This window comes from Bos indicus, chromosome 2 (genome assembly GCF_029378745.1).
Source record: "Bos indicus isolate NIAB-ARS_2022 breed Sahiwal x Tharparkar chromosome 2, NIAB-ARS_B.indTharparkar_mat_pri_1.0, whole genome shotgun sequence".
Classification (NCBI taxonomy): Eukaryota; Metazoa; Chordata; class Mammalia; order Artiodactyla; family Bovidae; genus Bos; species Bos indicus.
Genome location: NC_091761.1, coordinates 91,567,831 through 91,590,023, shown reverse-complemented (window position 1 = coordinate 91,590,023; position 22,193 = coordinate 91,567,831). Strand labels below are relative to the sequence as shown.

Sequence of the window (22,193 nt, the reverse complement as noted above, 5' to 3'; positions counted from 1 at the left end):
TGTTTGTTGCTAGTATATAAAAATGCAACTAATTTTGCAAATCGACTTTGTAGTCTGCCATCTTGCTAAGTTCACTTTTTAGTTCTATGAGCTTTTTTGTAGATTCCTTCCTTAGGATTTTCTACATAAAAGATAATATCTTCTGTGAATAAATATTATTTGATATTGTTTCATGTATCTGTTGCTGGTTTTTTTTTCTCTGTGCCTTGTTTTGATAGTTTCTACTGTCATATTGTCAAGGTTGCTGACCTTTTCTTCTAAGTGTCACTTCAGATATAGTATATTTCATCTCCAGAAATTCTATATGGGTTTCTCTTTCTTTTAAAAAAAAATATATATATATATTCTACTTTTCTCTCATGTTGTTTTCTTTTCCTTTTTGGATATATGTGGTATTTATAAACTATACCCATGTCTGGTAATTCTAACATCTTGTCACTTCTAGGTCTTCCCTGTTGGCTGGCTTTCCTTTTACGTATGAGTTCTATTTCCTGTCTTTTTACATGTCTTGTAATTCTTGACTGGATGCTGGTCACTATGAATCTTACTGTCTGGTGCACTGGTTTGTTAAGTCCTTTCAACAGCGCTGGGTTTTGTCCTGGAGCTCAGTTAAGTTACTTGAAATCAGTTTGGATCTTTTCAAAGTTTGCATTTAAACTTTTGTTAGGGCAGTAGGGCAACCTAGACAGTCTAGTGCTAATTTGACCCCACAAATCAGGGGACACAATTTTGAGGCCTCTTCTCAATGCCTTGTGTATTACAAGGTCTTTCTACTCTTGCTGGTTTGGGAGCATGAACTGTTCCCAGGCCCGTTATTTCCAAGACTTCTTCTGCCTATTCCTTTCTGATTGCTCTTTCTCCGATCTTAGGTAGTTTCTTCACATACATGTACAGATCGGTACTCTGTCAAAGGATTCGAGGAGACTCCCCTGCAGCTATCCCCGAGCTCTGTCCTTTGTCTTTGTGTAGTTACCTATACTCCGTGGCCTCCCCAAACTCTGATCTCTCTCTTCTCTCCTCAGTGAGACGTCCAGGCTTATTGGGGTTCCACCTCCTTGCATCGTGGCCTGGAAACTACTGCTAGATAGCAAAGTTAGGACAATCAAAGGCTCACACCATGTTTGAGTTCCTTCTTTCTGGGATCACAGTCCACCAATATTTGTTATCCAATGCCTGAAAACTATTATCTTTTATATTTTTTCCTGGATTCATTCTCAATTGTTTTTAGGAGGAAGGGTAAATCTGATTACTGTTGCTCCATCTCAGCCAGAAGTGGAAATCCACTACTTGTTAATCCAAGCTCCCAGGTGATTCTAATGTGCAGTCAGTTTTGAAACCCACTACGCTAGTGACTTTAATTTCCTTACCAGAAAATTTCTGAGACAGCACACGTTTTTCCTGAGCTGACCAGTCGTGATGACACCTGGAAGCCTCTGTCCCCAAACTGCCATATGATGGTTAGCTGATACATTCAGAGAACTTTTTATCCAAAGAAATGCCAAACAACTACTTTACAAGAAACTGAGAAACCATTATTCTCTGGAATAAGGTTTTGTATGGACATACTTCTGATATAAGAAACCACAAAAGAATGCTTTAAAGCATGGGAGCAGGAATAAAACAATTTGAAAAAAATCAGTCTCTTCCTTAGTCATTCCAGAAAAACCCTATCTTTTAAAAATTTTTGCCTTACAGAAACCATTCATAAAAAGCACGTTCAACAGGAAAAATTATATAATCATCAACCAAAAAATCAGTCACAGAAATTTTACTAGTGTGACCTTCAATACACTGAACCTTGTAAATGAAATTAATTAAAATACACAGGCTCCTATATGTACATAGAGGTTTCTTCCCATCGTTCCAGACATTCCTCTGAAACTTACCCTTTTCCAGGTAAGACCTTGGGGCCCACGGTGGGTCCTCTTCAGCATAAGGATCACTATACTCAACCACGGCTGCCTCTTCCTCTTCGTAATCTTCTGGAGGAGGCGGCGGTGGCGGGGATTCATCAAAGACTGGCTCTTCCACAGGTGGCGGTGGAGGTGGTGCATCTGAAACTAAGAATGTATCAAGCTGGTACCAAAACTACACATTGTGCAAAGCTCACTGTTTCCTATCCAAGCGCATATGTTCATGGAATATAAACCTAGACCTGAAAATAATAATCTTTAAAAAAAAAAATGAGTAGGCAAGAGAAGTGTCCCCACAACTACACTGTGTCAAATCTCCAAGTTGGACTTCCTCCTCCCTTTGGGTCAGTGCTGATGGATGGTGAACAAAGAATAGCCAAAATGATGATGATCATTAACTAAGCTTCTGGACTCTGTTTATGCTAATACATAATCCATTCTTTCAAAGAAAGATCAGTACAATACAGTTTGGCTTTACATTATATCCGAGGAGGCGTGGTTACCAGAAATATTAGTAATTTAGATATTTTAACCATATTCCCTTTATAACAAATTATAATGAGTCCAGTGAACAAATTTTAATAATCTGCCACATTCCTCTCAATGAATTTCCTTAAAATATATATATATATTTTTTACCAAATTAGTGGGGTGGAAATCACAAATGTCTCTGGGTAACCTCATCTGAGAAGATATTTGTGTCTGTTTCATTTTATTTTTATATGTACAGAATTTCAAGTAATTCAGACTAACTTATGACCCAGTGATTTAAAATATTTGAGTTGTGTTCTTAGAGAAATTTGCTTCCATAGTTCAGGTATCAGAATGCAGTAATGTCTAAAAGATCATCTCCAAACTCTGGGAACTCAAGCCTTTCAAAATGCTGAGTACATATTTGAGCTTAGCTTAACAAAATAACCCAAATGAAGCTGCATTTATTCATCAGCGGTTCAATTTTAATGAACAGTATTAATGCTTATTTATGAAATAACAGTACTATTTCCATGAAATTCTCTGAGCAATCGTCTTTATTTTCTCTCTTTTATCTAAGCTGAGGGATCGAATTAAATGGATTTTAAGTCAAATGGATTTTAAAATATGAAGATCAGCCATACCCACATCATACTCTGTTGTGTTCCAGTATTCTTCCAATCTGCAGTGCCACTCTGAACTCATGACCTGTCTACATTATGAATCTCAAAACTTTCTTTACTCAGTAAAAATAATCATTTTAGTTCTAATGGGATTTTTAGTAAATAAAAAATATAGATACATGATTTTTGCATATACTTTATGGACAAATTACATGTGGTTATGGTAAGAATCAATAATATATCCTAGTTGCATTTATAAGGTAAGGTGATTAAACAAATGCACAGAAACAAGGATCCAAAGAACTTTGCCTTTCAAAACAATCACCTTGAGAAATTATACCAGAAAATTACTCAAAGATGCTGCCACTGCTCCTTTTTTCTTAAAACTGCCTCAGAGTCAGTGTAATAAAACTAACATAAGCTACTATCTTTTAGTTAAAATATTCCAATTACTCAGCACTTCATAATACATTATTCATTTAATCTTTATTTTAATCTTTACCTTGGGAGATGGTGTTTTTAATCTTCATTTTATAGATGTGGAATCTGGCTTTCCAAGATTAAGTAAGTACTCCTACAGTAAGTGGAAGAGCAGGAATTTGAACTCCAATGCCTCTTATCTTAAAAGCTACACTATGATGAGATGAGATCAATTCAATAACTTTAAAGTCATGTTTCATTATTCATTCAGAAACATCAACTGTAAGCCTACTATGGCCAGCTATTATGCTCAGCACTGAGAATGCAGCAGTGAGCAAAAGTCATGGAGACATGGACAACCAATCTTCCATTTACAGTTAAGTGCAGTCAGTGCTTCAGGTCATCATGGGAAACAGCAATAGACCACATCTCTTACGTGGGTCAGGAAAGGCTTCCTGGAACCTGAAGGATGAGGAAAAGTTAATGGCCCAAGGTGGGGGTAGATATTTCATGTCAGATGTAACAGAAACAAAGGTAAGAAAGTAGGAACCCTTCAAAAGAGCTGATCAAAGTTCAGTAGAAAAAGGCCTGAGGAAGCTGAAGAGGACTAAGCAGAAAGGGCCTTTATAACAGTCTGACCTGTCTCCAAAGAGCAATGGGAGCCAGAGATAGGTTTAAGAACAAGATTATAGCTATACTACTTAGCCCAGTATAGCTGGTTCCAAATAATTCCAGGCTTCTTCCAAACATCAAACTTAATATAAATATCTGCTACCAGAGAGTATCTTCAAAATAATGTACTTGAAAGCTATAAAGGTAATTCCAAAAGATAGGTACATATCTTTCCAAGGTGAATGTTTTGAAGAAGACAACATTCATTTGAATGTCTAAGTCCTGCTCTGTCTATAAAATCAGTCAGGGCTCACCTTATATACAGAGTTTCTTGTTTGTATACATTTTGTAGGTGAGAAAATGTATACAACTATGGAAAGAAATGAGAAAAGATCATCCTAAAAGGTATTCACACTGTGGGAAGTATTGGAGGTGCTCATGGGTACCATCCAATAAACAGAAGTAAAACAGACTATTTTCAGAAATTAGCAAACAGAGATGCAAAGGTACCCGAAAGAGAACTGAGCCCTCAGGCCAGTATGACTGGATTATAACCAGTTAAAATACAAGAAAGAAATGTATCGATAAAAAGGGGGCATTTATTTCGCTGTGGAAGCACACACACAAAAAAGCAACTAAAAGTGTCTGCTACGTGTCAGATGCTTTTCTAAACGCCAGTGAAGAAAACAAGCAAAAATCCCTGCTCTCATAGAGCTTCCATTCTAGCACTGGCGATGCTCGTTTCCAAAGCAGCAGGAGTCTTAAGGAACAGAATGCCAGTATTTCTGCCCCACTGGTGAGGCCATCCCTGTTATGAGATGTAGGCACTGGGCTACATCAGCCTGATGACATTATCTCTTTTATGAGTGTGATTCCCCTAGTTCAGATTTCACACCCATCGTGCAACCTTTTGATTGTGCCATGCCTCCTATATAGACTGCTCACAAGAAGAGAACTCACCTATCATACAGACTATGTTCACTGGTCCCTGTAACAACAATTCCTCACTAAACGCTGATACAGGTCTCCTGCTTTGTAGATATCAGTCTCCTGAGCTTCCATTTTAATGCTTCCCTAGAAGAAAACTCAACCTATCAATAAAATTAGTTATCTGTTCCTGCATCGCTCAGCACCGGACCACAGGCCAACTTAAATACACTGCCAATCTATGCGGCATCTTAGGAGACAGACTGACAATTTGGTTCTCTGGGACCCGCCATGGCATGGTTCATCTTTACACCTGGAATCACAGGACTGGAGAAAGATTCTCAGGCCAGCCACAAAACCCTAAAACTCCAGTGACAGCCCAAGCATCTGAGCAATCCAGAGAGAAAAAGGTGGGCTGCCTGGTAACTAAGAGCATCTCCTCAATTAGATGTGATTTCTCTTTTTACACGTGCCTTATTTTACGTTTGTCTTATCTTCACTAGCAGACTTTAAGCTGTTTGAAAGTAGAGAATTTCATCTTCGTTATTTTATCATCCACACTAGTGGCTCATACAGTGAGTGACTTGTTCATAATAATCAAATATCTGACATACTGGTGAATGAAGGACTATTCAGCCAATCATATATAAATGACATTTTACACCTATAATCTGATCTACAGCATAAAGAAGACATAAACTTACTATTTTCTTGGACTCTGGCCACAAATCCCATTAAAGGTAACTGAGGAGTTACCTGTAGGATGGAGGGAGGAGGAGGAGCAAGAGATACTGCAAAAACAAAAAAGGTGTGGAGGATAAGGGGTAAGGGCAAGTCACATTAAAAGGAAAGGATAACACAATAAAACAAACATACACGGGGGAACCACTTGATCAGCATTTTACAAGCAGTCTTAAGGCGCTCTTTTGAGGGATAAGTCATTAACACAAAACAAAGCGTTAGGGAAGTTTTAAAAGCTTACAACAGGAAGCATTTATATATACCCATCTATTCTAAGATACAGTGGCAAATTGTCTTTTCATACAATAGCATGTCTTTTCAAAAAAAGAATTTCTTCAGATTACCATGAGTAGTTTCGTTTTCCAAATTTTACCTTGGAAGTTACGAGTTTAAATGTGCATCAATACAAGGGAAAAAAGACCATTACATGCCAGCCTCCTAATTTCATACTTTTCATTACTTCATTAAACAGGAAAAATTAATTGGTAATTAAACAAATATTTACTTACTTCCCAAAGGGGCAAGCACTCTGCTAAGAGACCAATATCAAAGCCATTCTCTGTGAGTCAGGGTTGTATCTTTACAGTTTCTCATAGTCCCAATTCATACCACCTATTTCAGGGACATTTTCACCGTGACCCTACAGAAAAATGCTCGCCTCATTCAAATCATTCCTTTCCCCACAAAGTTGTCTTTCCCTCTTAAACACCTGGTAAGCATCTAGCACTCGTGAGTCTTCAACAAACATTTAATATAGGTAAACACACACATAAGCCAGGTACATGTCAAATAACTTCCGAAGATTAACTCTACAATTATGGTTTCCTTCAGATTGGGTAAACAGTATGATGTGCATTTTCTTATAAAGAGAGAACACCTTTATGAGCTTCAAATCACAGGTAAGACTAACAAAACTAAAAAGATAAATAAGACACTGTGCTCAAAAAAATCACATTCTAGTTGGGAATGGAAGGTAAAATAACAGCCCCGACCCAACAATACTTGCAGCAATTCCCTGCAGGTGGTGGTGGAGGTCGAATGGCGGTGGTGATGTGGTGTTACGGTGGGCGGGAAGCGGGCCAGGTTTGGGAGGGATGAGAGCTACAGAGAAATAACCTCTGAGCAGGCACCGGAAGAAAGGGAGCTCAGCAAGCAGACAAGGCTGAGAAAGGCAAGCTGAGAGCCAAGTGAGGGGCAAAGGCTCTGAGGTATAAAGCAGCATGACCAGTTTACAAACCATACGTATTTCCATATGGCTGGCATAAGATGCCTGAGAGAGAAACTACAAAACTAGAAAGACGAACAGGTGGATATGGAACAGGGAGGAATCTTAAATGGTAGGTGCAAGAGTGCTTAGTGGAAACAGCTTGGGACTTCAAAGTCACCGAGCGGGTCTTCTCTGGCAGTCCAGGGGTGAGGGCTGAGCTTCTGCTGCAGAGTACAGGTTATCAGGTTATCGGGGAACTAAATCCCACAACCTGGGTGGCGCTAGTGGGAAAGAACCTGCCTGCCAATGCAGTAGAGATCCAGGTTCCATCCCTGGGTTGGGAAGATCCCCTGGAAAAGGAAATGGCAACCCACTCTAGTAAGTATTCTCGCCTGGAAAATACCATGGACAGAGGAGCCTGGTGGGCTACAGCACATGGGGTCACGAAGAGCCAGACATGACTGAGCAATTTAGCATGCGCAACACACAAGATCCCACATGCCTCAAGGTGCAGCCAAAAAAATAAAGTCCCCTAACATCAGAAACCTGATTTGCTATTTCCTTGCTATTGGAGCAGCAAGTTAACTTTTTCAAATTTAAACCATAAATGTGAAATGAAAGATATAATGCAACCTACTTTACAGTGTAACTACAAAGATTAAAAAGAAAAAAAGTGTATATAGGAAGTCTAACTCAGGGCCTGGCACACAAAAATCAAGGTAATAGAAGCAGAAAGAAAAAGAACTTAGTGTGGACAAAAAGAGTATTTGGTAACTAAGGATTTAGGTACCACATGAAGGAAACAGCTGAAGATATTCTTAGATTTTTTTTCCTTCCTAACTATGAAGGTAGAGGTGCCATTAACCACATTAATGTTGGTGAGTAGTACAGGGAATGAAATAGGCTGGAATGGCACCCCACTCCAGTACTCTTGCCTGGAAAGTCCCATGGATGGAGGAGCCTGGTAGGCTGCAGTCCATGGGGTCGCTAAGAGTCGGACACGACTGAGCGACTTCCCTTTCACTTTTCACTTTCATTCATTGGAGAAGGAAATGGCAACCCACTCCAGTGTTCTTGCCTGGAGGATCCCAGGGACGGGGGAGCCTGGTGGGCTTCTGTCTCTGGGGTTGCACAGAGTCGGACACGACTGAAGTGACTTAGCAGCAACAGGGAATGAAAAGTCAGGAAGAAATAATGGTATGATAAATAAGATGTATGAAAGTAACTTAAGCATAAACATAGGAAGCAACTGGAAAGTCTGGGTTGAATTTGTAGAAACCATCAAGAGGTGCAAAGGTGGTAGCAGTTAGGAGAGGGAACAGCTGTGCCGTGGGCAACTGCAGGGGACACTGTACACACACTGTCCGGACAAGACCTGCCCATGTGACTCTGAAGACGACCCCAGATTCAAGGGACAGAGTCACATAACCCTAGAAATCGGCAACTTTCTTTAAAAGATACCTTTTGGATATGTTTTTTATACTTCTTGGCAGCAAACCCTTAAGTTGGGTGTCTGTCTCCCACTCTGAGAGGCCTAGAACAATTGCTGGTATGTTCACAATACTGTGTCCAAACGGGGTAGGAAGACAATGAGCGGAGAGGTAGCAGAGACAAAGCAGGTAGAACTGAGAAGCAGCAGCAGAGGATGACTGCACTAGGAAAAGCGCATATGTTCATTTCAAGTGAGATGAAATTCTCCTCTGGTCTGTTAGCACCAATGCCACCCCACCTGTAACGGAAAAGTAGGAAATTTCCCACTTCAGCCTTTACCATTAAAAAAAAAAAGAAAAAAGAAAACAACCTAGTATTGCGCTAAAAAAGAATGATTAGACACCTTAGAACAGACTTTTTGTATGCAGATTTTTTTTTTTAATGAATTTTTTCTTTTCTTTTCTAGTTCTGAAAGTGAAAACCTGAAACTACAGTGGTCTTTTTAGGGACGTCCAACAACAGCAGCCCAGGTAAAAACTGATCCCAGATCTTCCTTAAATGGAATTACTTTACAACAAAACAAGTTAGGTTTTTTCAAAGCCAGTCTAAGACATGTTAAAAAAATTCAGTTTCAAATGGAGCTTATAAATGTTGCCCCAAATTCTATTTTTGCCCGAGGCAAACTTTTTTACATGATGATCCAAATTAACTTAGTTACCATAGCATTTTCTTTCTGGTCAGCAAGATTTCATCAGAAAACCTGTGAACCAGAAGATTCTACTTTAGACTAGATTTATCTTCCTTAAAGTTGAATTGAAAATGAACTATTTTAGGTGAATTTAAGCAGGATTTTGATGTGAACAACTGTTTGCAATATTCAGTTCTATGCCAAGTAGCTCATGAACAGGCAAGAGCAGAAAGCAACTATCAATTTGTTTCCATTCTCTCTGGTTGATTCCTCACACAACAACCCTTTCCCTATAATCATCAAAAGATCTCCACACTTAGATTCTGTAATATTATGTTCACATCACACAACAATGAAGTTAATGTGAAGAGAAAGGCTCAAGAAGACACTGGAGTTTATAGAGAGATCTTAAGTAGAACAGCTATAAAAACTATAGCTTATGTGCACTCAGCAACATGTAGATATAAAAGGTAAGGCAAACCAAACTTAGAGGATGAGCCTGTGCTGATGAAATATACAAATTCCTAAGCATGATCTTCCTGATAGTCACAAAATCATGGAACATCTTTGAGGCTTAGTGTGTTAAAAGGTAAAAAGAATTTTGAAGAAAAATTAGACTATTACATTGTTTTGTGTGTGTGTTTTACAGCTAAGTTAAGAAAATTAGACAAAATAACCACTCTGAATACTGAGACCATTAAAGATATCATCTTTAGAGGCCATCCATTTGATCATCTTAGGGGCCATCCATTTGATAGTCCATTCAAGTTTAGTTGCTAATATTTTACATTCCAGTTACAGAGATAATGTTATCATTTTAAAAGGGAAATGTTTTCTAAATATGGATAGGAGTATTACTTAGGAGTATTTAAAAGTGAACCTAACTAATCATACTCAGTAAGAGCTTTTTTGATGGAAAAGAATATGATTGCAAATAATTACCACTCCTGTAGTCTCAGAAGAGTTAAATGCATTCTATCATTTTTGTTATTCCTTTTCAAATGAGAAAACAAGGATATTATGCTAAGAAAAAGCAGCAAATTAATCCATGTAATTTAAAAACACAGCTTGTATTTTTAATGATGAAAAGGGTCTATTTGGTTTACTGATTCGTCTGATAATATACTTACATTTTTCAGTTTTTTCCTTGCTTTTTTGTTCTCCCTAGAGCAAGCATTCACTAACAGACACTAAAGACTGCCGAAAATGAGGATTCAAAAATAGCTTCTGGATGCGGCTCTTTATTTATACTTTGCTAATCCCTCCTCCCATATCTGTATTTTTCTGGAGATTTATAGTAATGCTATAAGTTAATTATCATTTAGAGAATATGTGTTAAGGCTTTTCTTTTACAATATCACCAACCCAACACTGCTTTCTCAAATGTTTCTTTTTAATTATTTATAATAATATTCAGGGAAGCCTGACATCTTCCCTGTATAAAACACCATACTCATTCAGAAATTCCTTTCTCACATAATTATACACAGTCACGTTGCTTGGAGCCAACATTCCACTTTATGGATTAGATTTTTTTAGTCTTTGTTATAATATGAATGGTAAAATGTAAGATCTCTTTTCCCAGTCCTTAGTACTTAAAACACCACATTACTGATTTCCCATTGTTAAGGACTGACTGTATCTCCCCAACATTCATATGAAATCCTAACCTCCAACGTGATGGTATAAGGATGTGGGACTTTTGGGAGGTGTTCCACACAATGGGATCTACTCAGTCACAAAAAGGAACAAAATTTTGGCATTTGCAGCAACATGGATGGACTTAGAGGGCATTGTACTAAAGCGAAGTAAGTCAGAGAAAGACAAATACTGTATGATATCACTTGCATGTGGAATCTAAAAATACAACAAATTAGTGGATATCGCAGAAAAGAAGCAGATTCATAGATACAGAGGACAAATTAGTGGCTATCAGGAGCGGGTACAATCTGGGGAGTGGGGGGTATAAACACTGGGTGAAAGATAGGCCCAAAAATTATATTTAAAAAATTTGTTAAAAGGCATTGCCAAAACAAACAAAAACAAAACCCCCAGAGAGCTCGCTCTCTTTTTCTGCCATGTAAGGATACGATAGGTTTCCTAGGGTGGCTCGGGAGTAAAGAATCTGCCTCCCAGTGCAGGAGACATGGGTCAGGCCCCCTGGAGAAGGAAATGGTAACCTACTCCAGTACTGCCTGGAAAATGCCATGGACAGAGGAGCCTGGCAGCCTATAGGCCATGGGGCTGCAGAAGAATCACCCGTGACTCTGCAACTAAACACCAACAAGGATACACGACGGCAGCCTCCAAGCTGAAGAGGGGTCTCACCGGACCCAGCCACGCTGGCACACTGATCTCTGGCTTTCGGCCTCAGAACTGTAAGCAATAAATCTCTACAGTTTATAAGCTATCCAGCCTATGGTACTTTGTTATAGCAGCCCAAACTAAGGCACTTACCAAAGTAGGTTAACGTACACAGATGTACAAGTACAAATATACACATATATTCTTCTTTACCACCAAAGTGCTTCATATTTATATTGAAGGCAAAAACTGGTAAAACTTGTGATTAACCCTAGTTGTTTCAATGCCTCGCTTGATGATGACAAGATGAATGATAAACTAATACTCTTTTTTCTTTGGCTGGATTAGATTAAGAAACAATAAGAACCACATAGGATTCAGTTATGTCCTGATTAAAGTGTTCCTTTCATTAACTTGTTTCTGAAATAATCCCATTAGAAAACAATTACTGTGCTTCGAGAACTTGGTACTGCATATCAGGGGTTCCATGTTTTCATTCCTGTGTTACAATGCCATTTCAAACTCAAACCAAATATAGTAGCAGTGCTGTTAGACTTAACGTTGCACAGAAAACCTCACTGAATTTACATTCACAGGAATCCTTGCCTGTCAGCTCACTTCCTCAGAGGCACAAAGCCATGTCAAGCCTCCAGCTGCAAAAAATATGCTCATAAAACACAAACCTGGGATCATTTTGTTAAAGCAGGTAATTAGCTACTTGAGAAAACACAACAAATTTTCTCATTCTAAATATAAAAAACAAGGACCATTTTAAGACAAGTGGGAATAGTATGAGACTTACATAATCATCTAAAGCAGATAAAATGAAAGTGCATCTCACAGCCTCAGAATACTGGCTTACAAAGCATTAAGTCTTGCAAAAAGGGTTTCAAAGAACATAATTTAATTAAAAACTTTTTTAGTTTAGAAAAAAGCACTAATTATTCAACTAACAAAGTTGTAGTCATCCCCTTTAAACAAATACCAAATCCCTAGAGAAGAAAGGCAGAATTTATCAAGAGAAGTGCATAAAAACTAACTAAATTGCCTCACACATTATGCTGAAGGCTCAAAAATCTCAATTCACTATATTTCCCATGAGTGTGAAAAATACTTTCACTAACACTCATTCCTTAGAGTCAGTTATTTTTCTACTTTAACATATACTTTCAAAATATATGCAAAATCAGATTTACAAAGAAGTGTTAAAATACATATTTAAAATACATTTAAACACATACTTAAATAAGCTTCAAATAAATTCCACCAAGAGGGTTCTGATGGGACCAGTATATTGGTATGTACATTTACATAGCATGAAATACCCCTATATATACTTCCTGAATATCATGTATACTTGGTCCCAAGCTGTAATAATGAAGCATCCTCCAGTTCCATTATGGAATCAGCCCATTCTGGATTGACACCATTCTTTTAAAACGCTATGTAAGGGTAAAGAAGGGCATAAACACCATAAGCAATAACTGTCTAGACTTCCAAAAGGGTCAGGGAGACAGCTTATCTTTAGCAGAACTATGAAACAGGCGTATGAAAAATTTAAATGATTTAAAAATGAAATATGCATTTAGGTACAAAATAGCATCTGTACAAATATGGGTTTGGAACACGATTTAAAAGTAGAACGTAAGAAAAGACAGGCGTATCTGCCAAAACGGAGTTCAAAATGAGTTAAAAAGAATGGCACACCCCAAATCATTAAGTCTGATCAAAGACAGCAGTGAGAGACACACACCTGTGTAACTGAGGCACTCTGCCATACATCTGAAACCAATCCGACACTGTATATCAACTACACTTCAAGAAAACAAAATTTTAAAAGACAAAATAACCCAAAGAATTTTAAATTAATTAAATTTTAATTATAAGTTTTAATTTGGTCAAACATTATAAAAAGAGCAACTACTCTTATTTAAGACTCATTAAAAATACACATGCATATTTCTCAAAATAATCTAGTAAAATTTCTTTTAAAAACATGTCTATTTAAGTGTCACTAGCTCAGTTGTGTCTCTTTGTGACCCTATGGTCTGTAAACTGCCAGGCTCCTCTGTGCACTGATTAGACTATAAATGTGGAATTTAATTTACAAAAGGGACCCAAAACAATGAGAGGATCTGAATAACAAGGGATTCATTCCACATTCAACAAGTAGTTAGCAAGCACTATTCCCAGGATGAAACAGATGAAAAACTGTTTACAGCTTTTTACATTATGAAGGGGGCACCCTCCTTCCCACCCCCTACCCTTGGGAGGGTAAGAGAAAGATTTTTTTTAATCTTAAGGTAGGTAGGATAGTACAATGGAAATAACAGGGAACTTAAGAGTCAGATGACCTAAATTCAAATCCTAACTTGACTACTATCTTAGTCTGTTTCCTCACCTGTAAAATACAGATGAAAATGATCACATGATTATAAGAATCAAATGAGGTTAAAAAAACAAAAAAAGTATTCTGTAAGCTCCGCTTATGTAAAAGGAGGATCAAATTTGTTCTGCAAGATTCCAAAGGATATAACAAGGTTTCAACAAAACACAGATTTTAGCTCCATACAATTCAGGGCTTATCCAAAATGGAATAACACTAGAGGTGGTCACACATGGGCTTACTGGCCTCTTGGCAAAAATCCAGAAAAACACACCAAGTTCACACAGCATGTCCACAGCAGTCATAGAGAATAATATTTGCTCTTACCCTCTCTGGGGAAGAAGCAAAACAAATGACTGTTAAGTATTAAATATGTGCTATTTCAGTTCCTCTGTACACATGACGCAACTGCAAGATGACTGTTATATCCGGATCAATCTGTTCAAGTCACAGTTGTTCCATCAGAGGTTTGGTAGCAGAACTGAAGAAGACAGTGTAACTGCCCACCACAAAGCAGTTTCAATAATATTTTCCTTTTCTTTTGCTACTTATAAACTCTGCTCATGTATGCTCAAATTTCATTAATTGCTATTCATACAGCAAGGATATCTGACTAAATAAGAAGGAAACACTGTTCACCACAGTATTAATTTAAAAAACAAATAATCACTAGCACATTCAAAAACATTCTATTCAGATAAGTTAAGTTCTACAACTCTATATGGAAACCATATGTTGATTTTTCAAAAGGACTGGAAGGTACAATATCGGCAACCTGTATTCATTCTTCCACTCATGCAACAAATAGTATTATTCACCTACTGTACACTAGTCATTTGCAATTAGAGGTTTTTTTCTCAGTAACTGAAGAATTTTAAATTAGATACATTCCACAGACTGCAAAAGAAAGTCTAACCTGGGTTCTGGCTATAAAAAGGTCCTCCGTTCATCTGACTCTGAAGGCTTGTTTGTGAAGTGATGGAAGGAGGGCGTCTATAGGGCAAGGAGCCCCCTATTGTTGGGGGTGTATGGCGAGCGGCAGGTCTATTCATGCTGTAGAACTGAACAGGATGACCTGGAAAAGAGACAGAACATACACTTGTCATTAAAATTATCTCAGACAATAAAACACTTTGGGCACAATGCCTGTATCTCACCAAGATTATTAAACAATAAAAATATTTAGTTAATTTAACTGCCATCTGACAAATATTAATGCAAAGTGACAGTTACTGCTCAGCTGACAGTATATCAAAGTGCAAAAAAACAGCAAAGTAGGTAAATAAAATTATAGCTAAGTTTGGAAAAGCTATATCTAAATACATTACTAATCAATATTGTGAGTTTATTAAATTAGTAATTTGACAGGGTTTTACAATCATCACAATTAAAATTTATGGCTCACTTCCTCCACAAACACCAGCAATTAAACACCGAAAACCAAGCTCAAAAAGTAAGAATAACATTTAGGAAAGCAAAAGAAAAAATGTTTGACACACAGTCTTATTCCAAAATAACAATAATAGTAAATTTAAAATAGCAAACCAATTTATTTAAAGGAAATCATAAAATATTTCAGCAAAAAGTCAAGTGACATAATTCTGAAGTCAAGAATTCTGAATCACATATCTCAATCAAAAATATCCTTCTCTAAAGTTATTTTGTCTTAAAATTAGAGTTTAGAAAACTTAGTTATGAAAAAAAGCTAAGATACAAAAATTGTATCAAATATACCTAATTTTAGTATCATCCTGGAACTTGTTCATATTTATCAGCAATTTCACTACATTTTGCTCAGAGTACTTCACCAACTAATGCAAACAGAAGACACTCTTTTCTAATCCATCCAACCGTCTAACGCAATCAAGTTCTTAAATTTTATCTTGATTCCACTCCAACTTAAAATCATTAGTTAAGGGCCTACTGTATAGACAGATCAAGCACTGAAGCACCCATGAGAGAGCAGGTCAAGAGAAGAGAAGGGAGAGGAGGAGAGAGAAGAATGAGGGAAAGAGGAGGAGGCCAGAGAAAGGTGAGGGAATGAAAGGTGGAAGGATGGGGAAAAGGAAAGAAGACATGAGGGAGGGAGGCAGGGGAAGAGGTGGTAGAGAAAAATCCGACAATTCACCTTTTCCATGACTGTCAAATGGTTTTACATGCCTAAAACTGATCTACAGGAGCTATAAAATTGATCAAACTTGGATTCATATGGATACTCATATAAAGAATGTTATAAAAGCACTCAAGACCTGCTACAGCATTTACTCTTCATATATATGACAGTATCAAAACCTAAAACTCAATTCTGTTGTATAAAAATCTTGAGTAGTCAAGCTTAAACATAATCCACTGTCAAGTTTACATAGCCATGGTAAAAGTGTAAAAGCATGTAAACTAATAAACTACTATAAGAAGGTATATTCTGTCATTTGAATCACCAGATACACAACACTGACATTTTAGGAATCAATCTGTAATATCTTAAAGCTAGAATCACTGAGTTAAAAACTCTAAAAACACCATTATGAATTTTATATAGTTAGATCCAGCCTAAAATTTCCCATGTTATAAGCCTTCAGTGATCCAAAGACATTACATAATAGAGATTCTATTCAAACCATTAACAAGGGTATTTATTCTGCTTTGAGTTGAAAAACAAAACTATAGTTTACCACAGCCCTAACTATAAAAACCTAAAACTAAAAACTTCTAGAAGAAAATAAGACAAAGCTCTTTTTGACCTTATGTAAAGAGTTTGTAAACACAACATCAAAAAGCACAATACACAAAAGGAAAAAACAGCAACGACTGGGCTTAATCCAAATAAAGAACTTCTGCTCTTTAAAAGACACCATTAAGAGAATGAAAAGGTAAGTCACAAAATGGAAGAAAATATTTGCGAATCACAAAATTAATCAGACATATTCAGAATATATAAGAATTTAATGAGAAAACAAACAAACCAATTACAAAGGTGTGGGGGGGAAGCAAAAACATTTGAACAGGCATTTTGCCAAAAAAGATAAACAGATGGCAAATGGGCACATGAAAAGATGTTCTACATCATCATTCACTGGGGAAATGTCCATCAAAACCACACGACAAACTATTAAACACCTATCAGGATGGCTGAATTTAAAAAAAGAAAAAAAAAATATATATATATATACGTAAAGACAATTACACAGCCAGCCAGGCTCTTCTGTCCATGGAGTTCTCCAGGCAAGAATACTGGAGTAAGTAGCCATTCCCTTCTCAGGGGATCTTCCTGACCCAGGGACTGAACTCAGGGCTCCTGCACTACAGGCAGATTCTTTACTGTCTGAGCCACCAGGGAGGCCCTTACGGCAGTACCCTGTACTAACACGTATGCAGAGTGACTGGAAGTCTTACGCACTGCTGGTGGACGTGCAAAACTATACAGTCACTTTGGAAAACAGCTATCCAGTTTTTATAAAGTTAAGCATTCATTTACCATACAACCCAGTAATCCTACTCCCTAAGTTATTTACCCAAATGAAATGAAAGCCTGTGCTCACACAAAAGTCTGTGTGCGAATATATTTGGCAGTTTTATTCATAATCACCCAAAACTGTAAATAACCCAAATGTCCCTCAATTTGGATTGAGGAAAAGGGTAAACAAACTGGTAAATCCATTCAACAGAACACTACTCAGTAATAAAAAAAGGAATGAAATAACAAAACATGTAATAATGGATAAATCTCAAATGCACTGTGCCAAAAAGCCAGATTCAAAAGAGTACATTACGTATGCTTCCATTTGTGATATTACTACAAAGGCAAAACTTTAGAGGGGAAAAAAAAAACAGATACAGAGCTTGCCAGGGGCAAAGAGTGAAATGAGTAAAATGGAAGGACCGAGTACAGAGGGGGCGTGGAGGAATCTGGGGACGTCAGGGCTGGTGTGCACCTTCACTGCAGCTCTGCTTGTATCACTGCATGCATCTGTCAAAACTCTAACAAGTCACTAGAAAGGGTGAATTTCACTGTATATAAATCAGACCTTAATAAAGAGAAAAAAGGATCTGGAGATTCAAAAACAGTACATTACAGAGACTATATAAATTGTTATTAAGGCATTAATTATGCTTTTTGTTTTAAAAAAAACACTTACTGTTCACTCATACAACAGATATTGACTCAGTGCTGACTAGGAACCAGCACCTGTTATTAAATTATAATGCTGACTCTAGGTGGAGATGAATCTGTACTTTGTAGGCCTACAGCGGATTTCAAGATGTATTCCTTACTCCACTGATGTATGAGCGTAACAGGACTTTTACATTTAACTAGCTGTAGTGGCCTAACAGAGCTGTATGTAGAGCAAAAGGACAGGTCAGGTTTAAATACCCCCAGTACAGAATGCTTTTCTTAAAAAGTGTTGGTACAGAAACTAAGCCATAATACACCATCCAAAATGCATGAATTAAAATGAATTTTTTTAAATGTCTTCTAAAACATTAAACACCTAGATACAGTAGCAGCACACACATACATTCTATGAAGTACTTTACTAACTGGGCTTCCCAAGTGCTTCAGTGGTAAAGAATCCACCTGCCAATGCAGGAGGATGTGGGTTCAATCCCTGCTTCAGGAAGACCCCCTTGGAGAAGGAAATGGCAGCCCACTCCAGTATTCTTGAATGGGAAACCCCATGGACAGAGGAGCCTGGCAGGCTACAGTCCACGCAAGAGAGTCAGACACAATCCACACAAGAGAGTCAGACACAACTGAACTACTAAGCACAAGCACATCAGAAAAATGAGAAACTTTACTCTGATTTCCTCAGGAAATTCTACTCTTCGGTCACGGGCCATTTTCTAGTTAGTACATTATTCTGCAGATTTTTTTTTTATACAAAACACAGACAAAAAACATGAAGCCAGAGTTCCAAGTAAGACGAGCCAGAGCCAGACGACTGAATCGGCCTGTGAGGAATAAGCCAATACTCACCTGTAGGGGGAGTGGAAGAAACAACAGGGGGAGTTGGAGAAGTGAAGCCATCAGCAAGGGTCTGGGCACCCCCAGCGGCAGCATCTGGGGCAGTGGAAGAAGGGACAGTTGCAGGAACAAGAGGGGTGGGGGCAGATGCAGAAGTAGCAGGAAGGGGTGGAGTACCAGCAGAGCCAGCAGGGGCTGAGGGGAGAGAGGGGTGAGAGGCAGCATTAGTGAGGCAGTTCCATCAGGCAGGACTAGAACAGGCACCGGAGAACTCAGTGTTAGATACTCAGTGCTGATCAACGCCAAAGAATAGAAGAGAGTGTTAAAAAAAAAAAAGAATGAAGCTTATGTTAAAGGATTATGAGGTTTACAGCAAGTAATTCAAGATGCTAAGGATAACGTCCAGACTTTTAAAAGCATTCCTTTTTACCTGATAGCCAACACACTGGAAGAAAAGCCCCCTTTATGTTGTTGCTTTTAACATAACATTCTGTAAATAGTATACAAAGCTAAACATAACACAGTAGAAAACAATAGTATTCCCTTCTGAATCATACAAACCAGAAAATAAACATTCCAGACATAAATATCTTTTCAGGTAAAAAGAATTGAGAGAAATACAAACCTCTTTTTCATGATTTTTTTAAAAGATGTTATCTCTTTGTTATTATAAGTAAATTAAATATGTAATTTTCCATCCTTATGTCTTGTGTGTCAGGTTTTTAAAACTAAGTTTCATGTCCTCAGATGAAACAAGTACATTTTTCTGTGCATATCAGCAACTCAAGTTCCAAGAGTCCACTAGATTGAACTGTTGAAATTATATCTGCCCAATCCTGTTACCGATACGATTCCTTACACCGAGACTGCACTGTGTCCAAAGGCGTGCACTGTTATAACACCAGCTGGAGTTAAACATGTCACTCGTTCCAAGGTGCAACCTCTAAGTGCCAACCAAGACACAGCACCAAAGACATAACTCCAAATCACAGAGAAGTATCTGAACATAAACTGACAAATAATTTGGTTAAAAATAGCAGAATGCAGAAAGATTTCTCAACATTTGCAGAGTCTTCAAGAGAAAAAAAAATCCTGATTATGAAGAAAGCTCAGTGTAATTAAATTAGAAACTGAAAGGACAAACTCAGAAAGGACAGATGAAGATGAAGCACAATTCATGTTTTACCTGGAAAAACACTGGGAGGAGAGGGAGTAGGAACAGCGATGGGAACCCCCACACTCCCACTTCCACTGTTCTCCCGACTGCTGCTCCGACTACTTGGGTGGCTTCCTCCACTACTCCCGCTGCTGCTACAGAAATAAGAGCCACCAAAACATGAGCATCTATGCACAGGAAGACATCACCAGCATTTTCCAGAATGTTCTGAAATGAATATAGCTACTACATGGTAAATCAAAAGCCCTCCATTTCAGAGATGAATTTCTTTATAAAGCAAGGGAAAAAACCTGAGTTCAAGAAACTTGTTTTGGCCACCTTTTAATAAACGTATATTAAAGAAATTGAGAAAAACAAAACTTCTCCATAAATATAAGGGACAAATGATGGGGCTCAACACATGAAAATAATATTACTTTCTTTTATTCCAGTTTAACGGCTGTCTGAAGAAATAGCTTTTATAACAATTTTCCTAAACAAATTATTTGTCCAATTTTACTTGTAATGATATCATGACATATTATGCCATATTAATGTTTTATTGCATATGGTTTTTCATCTGTAAAGTACCACCAAAAAACAACGTGAAATTCCCCGTATCTGGTCAGTGATTTTCTTTTTCAGGTCAACTATAACTATCAGTCTTGCAGAAGAGTTTGCACTTTGAGATGTCTGTCCTTTTTCAACTTCCTGGCTGCTCAAAGTTGCATCAGAACATGAGGAGAGAGAGGTGGAATCAGATGAGGTTTGGGGGAGTAGTGTGAGGAAAAGAACTTAGTGCTTGGAAAATGAGAGAGATTTAGCTGAAGTTATCTGAACAAATAATGGTGCTATGACCATCCCATTTTGCACTGAGGTAGAGAAAATACCTGTAAGTTCGATTTCTTTGATTCACAGAAGCTGTCCTCACAGGGCTCTGCTGCGAGGGAGCCATATTACGGGTTGGGCTAGGTACGTAATCATTTGGTACCACTGGAGGACGCACTGGCTCCAGTGTGCGATAGGGGGAGTGCCGCCTACAAAAAGAAGAGCGTATGTATCGTGTGATTAGCAAGTCTCGGCACAATAAATTCAGAGTTGCCAGTAGTGAAATACAATCTGTACTCAGAGGTAGTAAAATGTGTTTTAATAAAACCCAGCTACCAATTTCCATCTTCCCTTAAGTATCACTTCTCCACCATCAGGGCTTTGATGCATACTGTTATTTTTTTTTAGTCTTTGACCTCATTTCCCTACACTAATTTTGTTCATTCATTCTGAGAGCATGAAGTTTCTCCCCCAGGTAAGCCAGTGTTTCCCAGACTCTCTTCTTAGATGAGTTCAAATTAGTTTAGTGTCACATTAAATTCTCCCAACTGCACTTCACAAACGCACTAATTATCTTCCTCACCCCTCTCTCCCTAACCAAAAATAATCAAAGATAGGGTAAATAAATCTACAGAGTCTGGCTCTACAACCCCCACATTGATGATCAACAGCAACCATTAACAATTCATTTCTCTTTCTATGCAATAAGTACATAGAAGTAAAACTACATCCACACACAGAAATACAGAATTTAATCTCCTCTCCTTCCATTCTCACTTCACATCCTCCTTAACCTTTCACCATGACCGCTCTTACCTCTTACCCTGCTCAGAGTTCAACATTTAAAAGGGAGAGAAGAAAAAAAACAGATCACCTAAGTCTATCTTATTTACTCTGAAGTACAGAACAGTCTGCATTTCATTAGCATACTTCTCTTTTTCTCAAACTTTCTTCTTAAAAGAATGACAAGATCAGGAAAGGGAATACAGGAAGCAGGATGCACACTGGTACACCAGGAATCATTAATTCTCATCTCTAAGTTTCCATCATGATGGCAATGATTAATACTCAGCTGATGTGAAATTGATATTATGTAGATAAGATTCTGATCTTTAATTGGATCTCAAGATATGAAAATTAAAGAGCTTTTTTCCCCTAAAATGATGATGCTGACCTGACTTCTATATTTCTCAATAATTCACGTCCTCAAAAGCTCCCAAGGTTCCTTTAAATATTATTCTCTCTCATCCACTCAAGTTTCGGCTCATTGATTCTGGATGAGATTACTCTGCAAAGACTCTGTCTACTCTACTACTCTCAAAATCCTCTTGCATAAACAAATATACACGTTATTAAAAAAGTAAATAAGGGGCACTAGATAAGATATTGGGTCAAAAAAAGAAAGGAATGTCAGGGCCTTGAATTTAAAACACTATAAAGAAGTTTAGGCATCTCTGAAATTATGTACATATAAAACACCATAAAATAGGAAACTGATGGATTTCCAAACAATTTTCCCCAGA

The 22,193-nt window shown here is 37.7% G+C and overlaps 1 protein-coding gene across 20 annotated transcripts in view; it reads right to left on the bottom strand.

The window, feature by feature from the left end:
• Positions 1–22,193, bottom strand: part of ABI2 (abl interactor 2) — a 101,520-nt gene that overhangs the window by 10,450 nt on the left and 68,877 nt on the right. For 4 of the 20 annotated variants that reach the window (XM_070770409.1, XM_070770349.1, XM_070770345.1 and 1 more), the window contains 6 exons: positions 20,733–20,879; positions 19,873–19,997; positions 18,699–18,881; positions 14,640–14,798; positions 5,671–5,757; positions 1,887–2,060 (listed from right to left, as the gene is read on the bottom strand). In XM_070770409.1, the coding sequence (XP_070626510.1) occupies positions 1,887–2,060; positions 5,671–5,757; positions 14,640–14,798; positions 18,699–18,881; positions 19,873–19,997; positions 20,733–20,879 (875 nt within the window). The remainder of the gene's footprint in view (positions 1–1,886; positions 2,061–5,670; positions 5,758–14,639; positions 14,799–18,698; positions 18,882–19,872; positions 19,998–20,732; positions 20,880–22,193) is intronic. The other 16 variants (XM_070770413.1, XM_070770368.1, XM_019975494.2 and 13 more) reach the window with 7 other exon arrangements.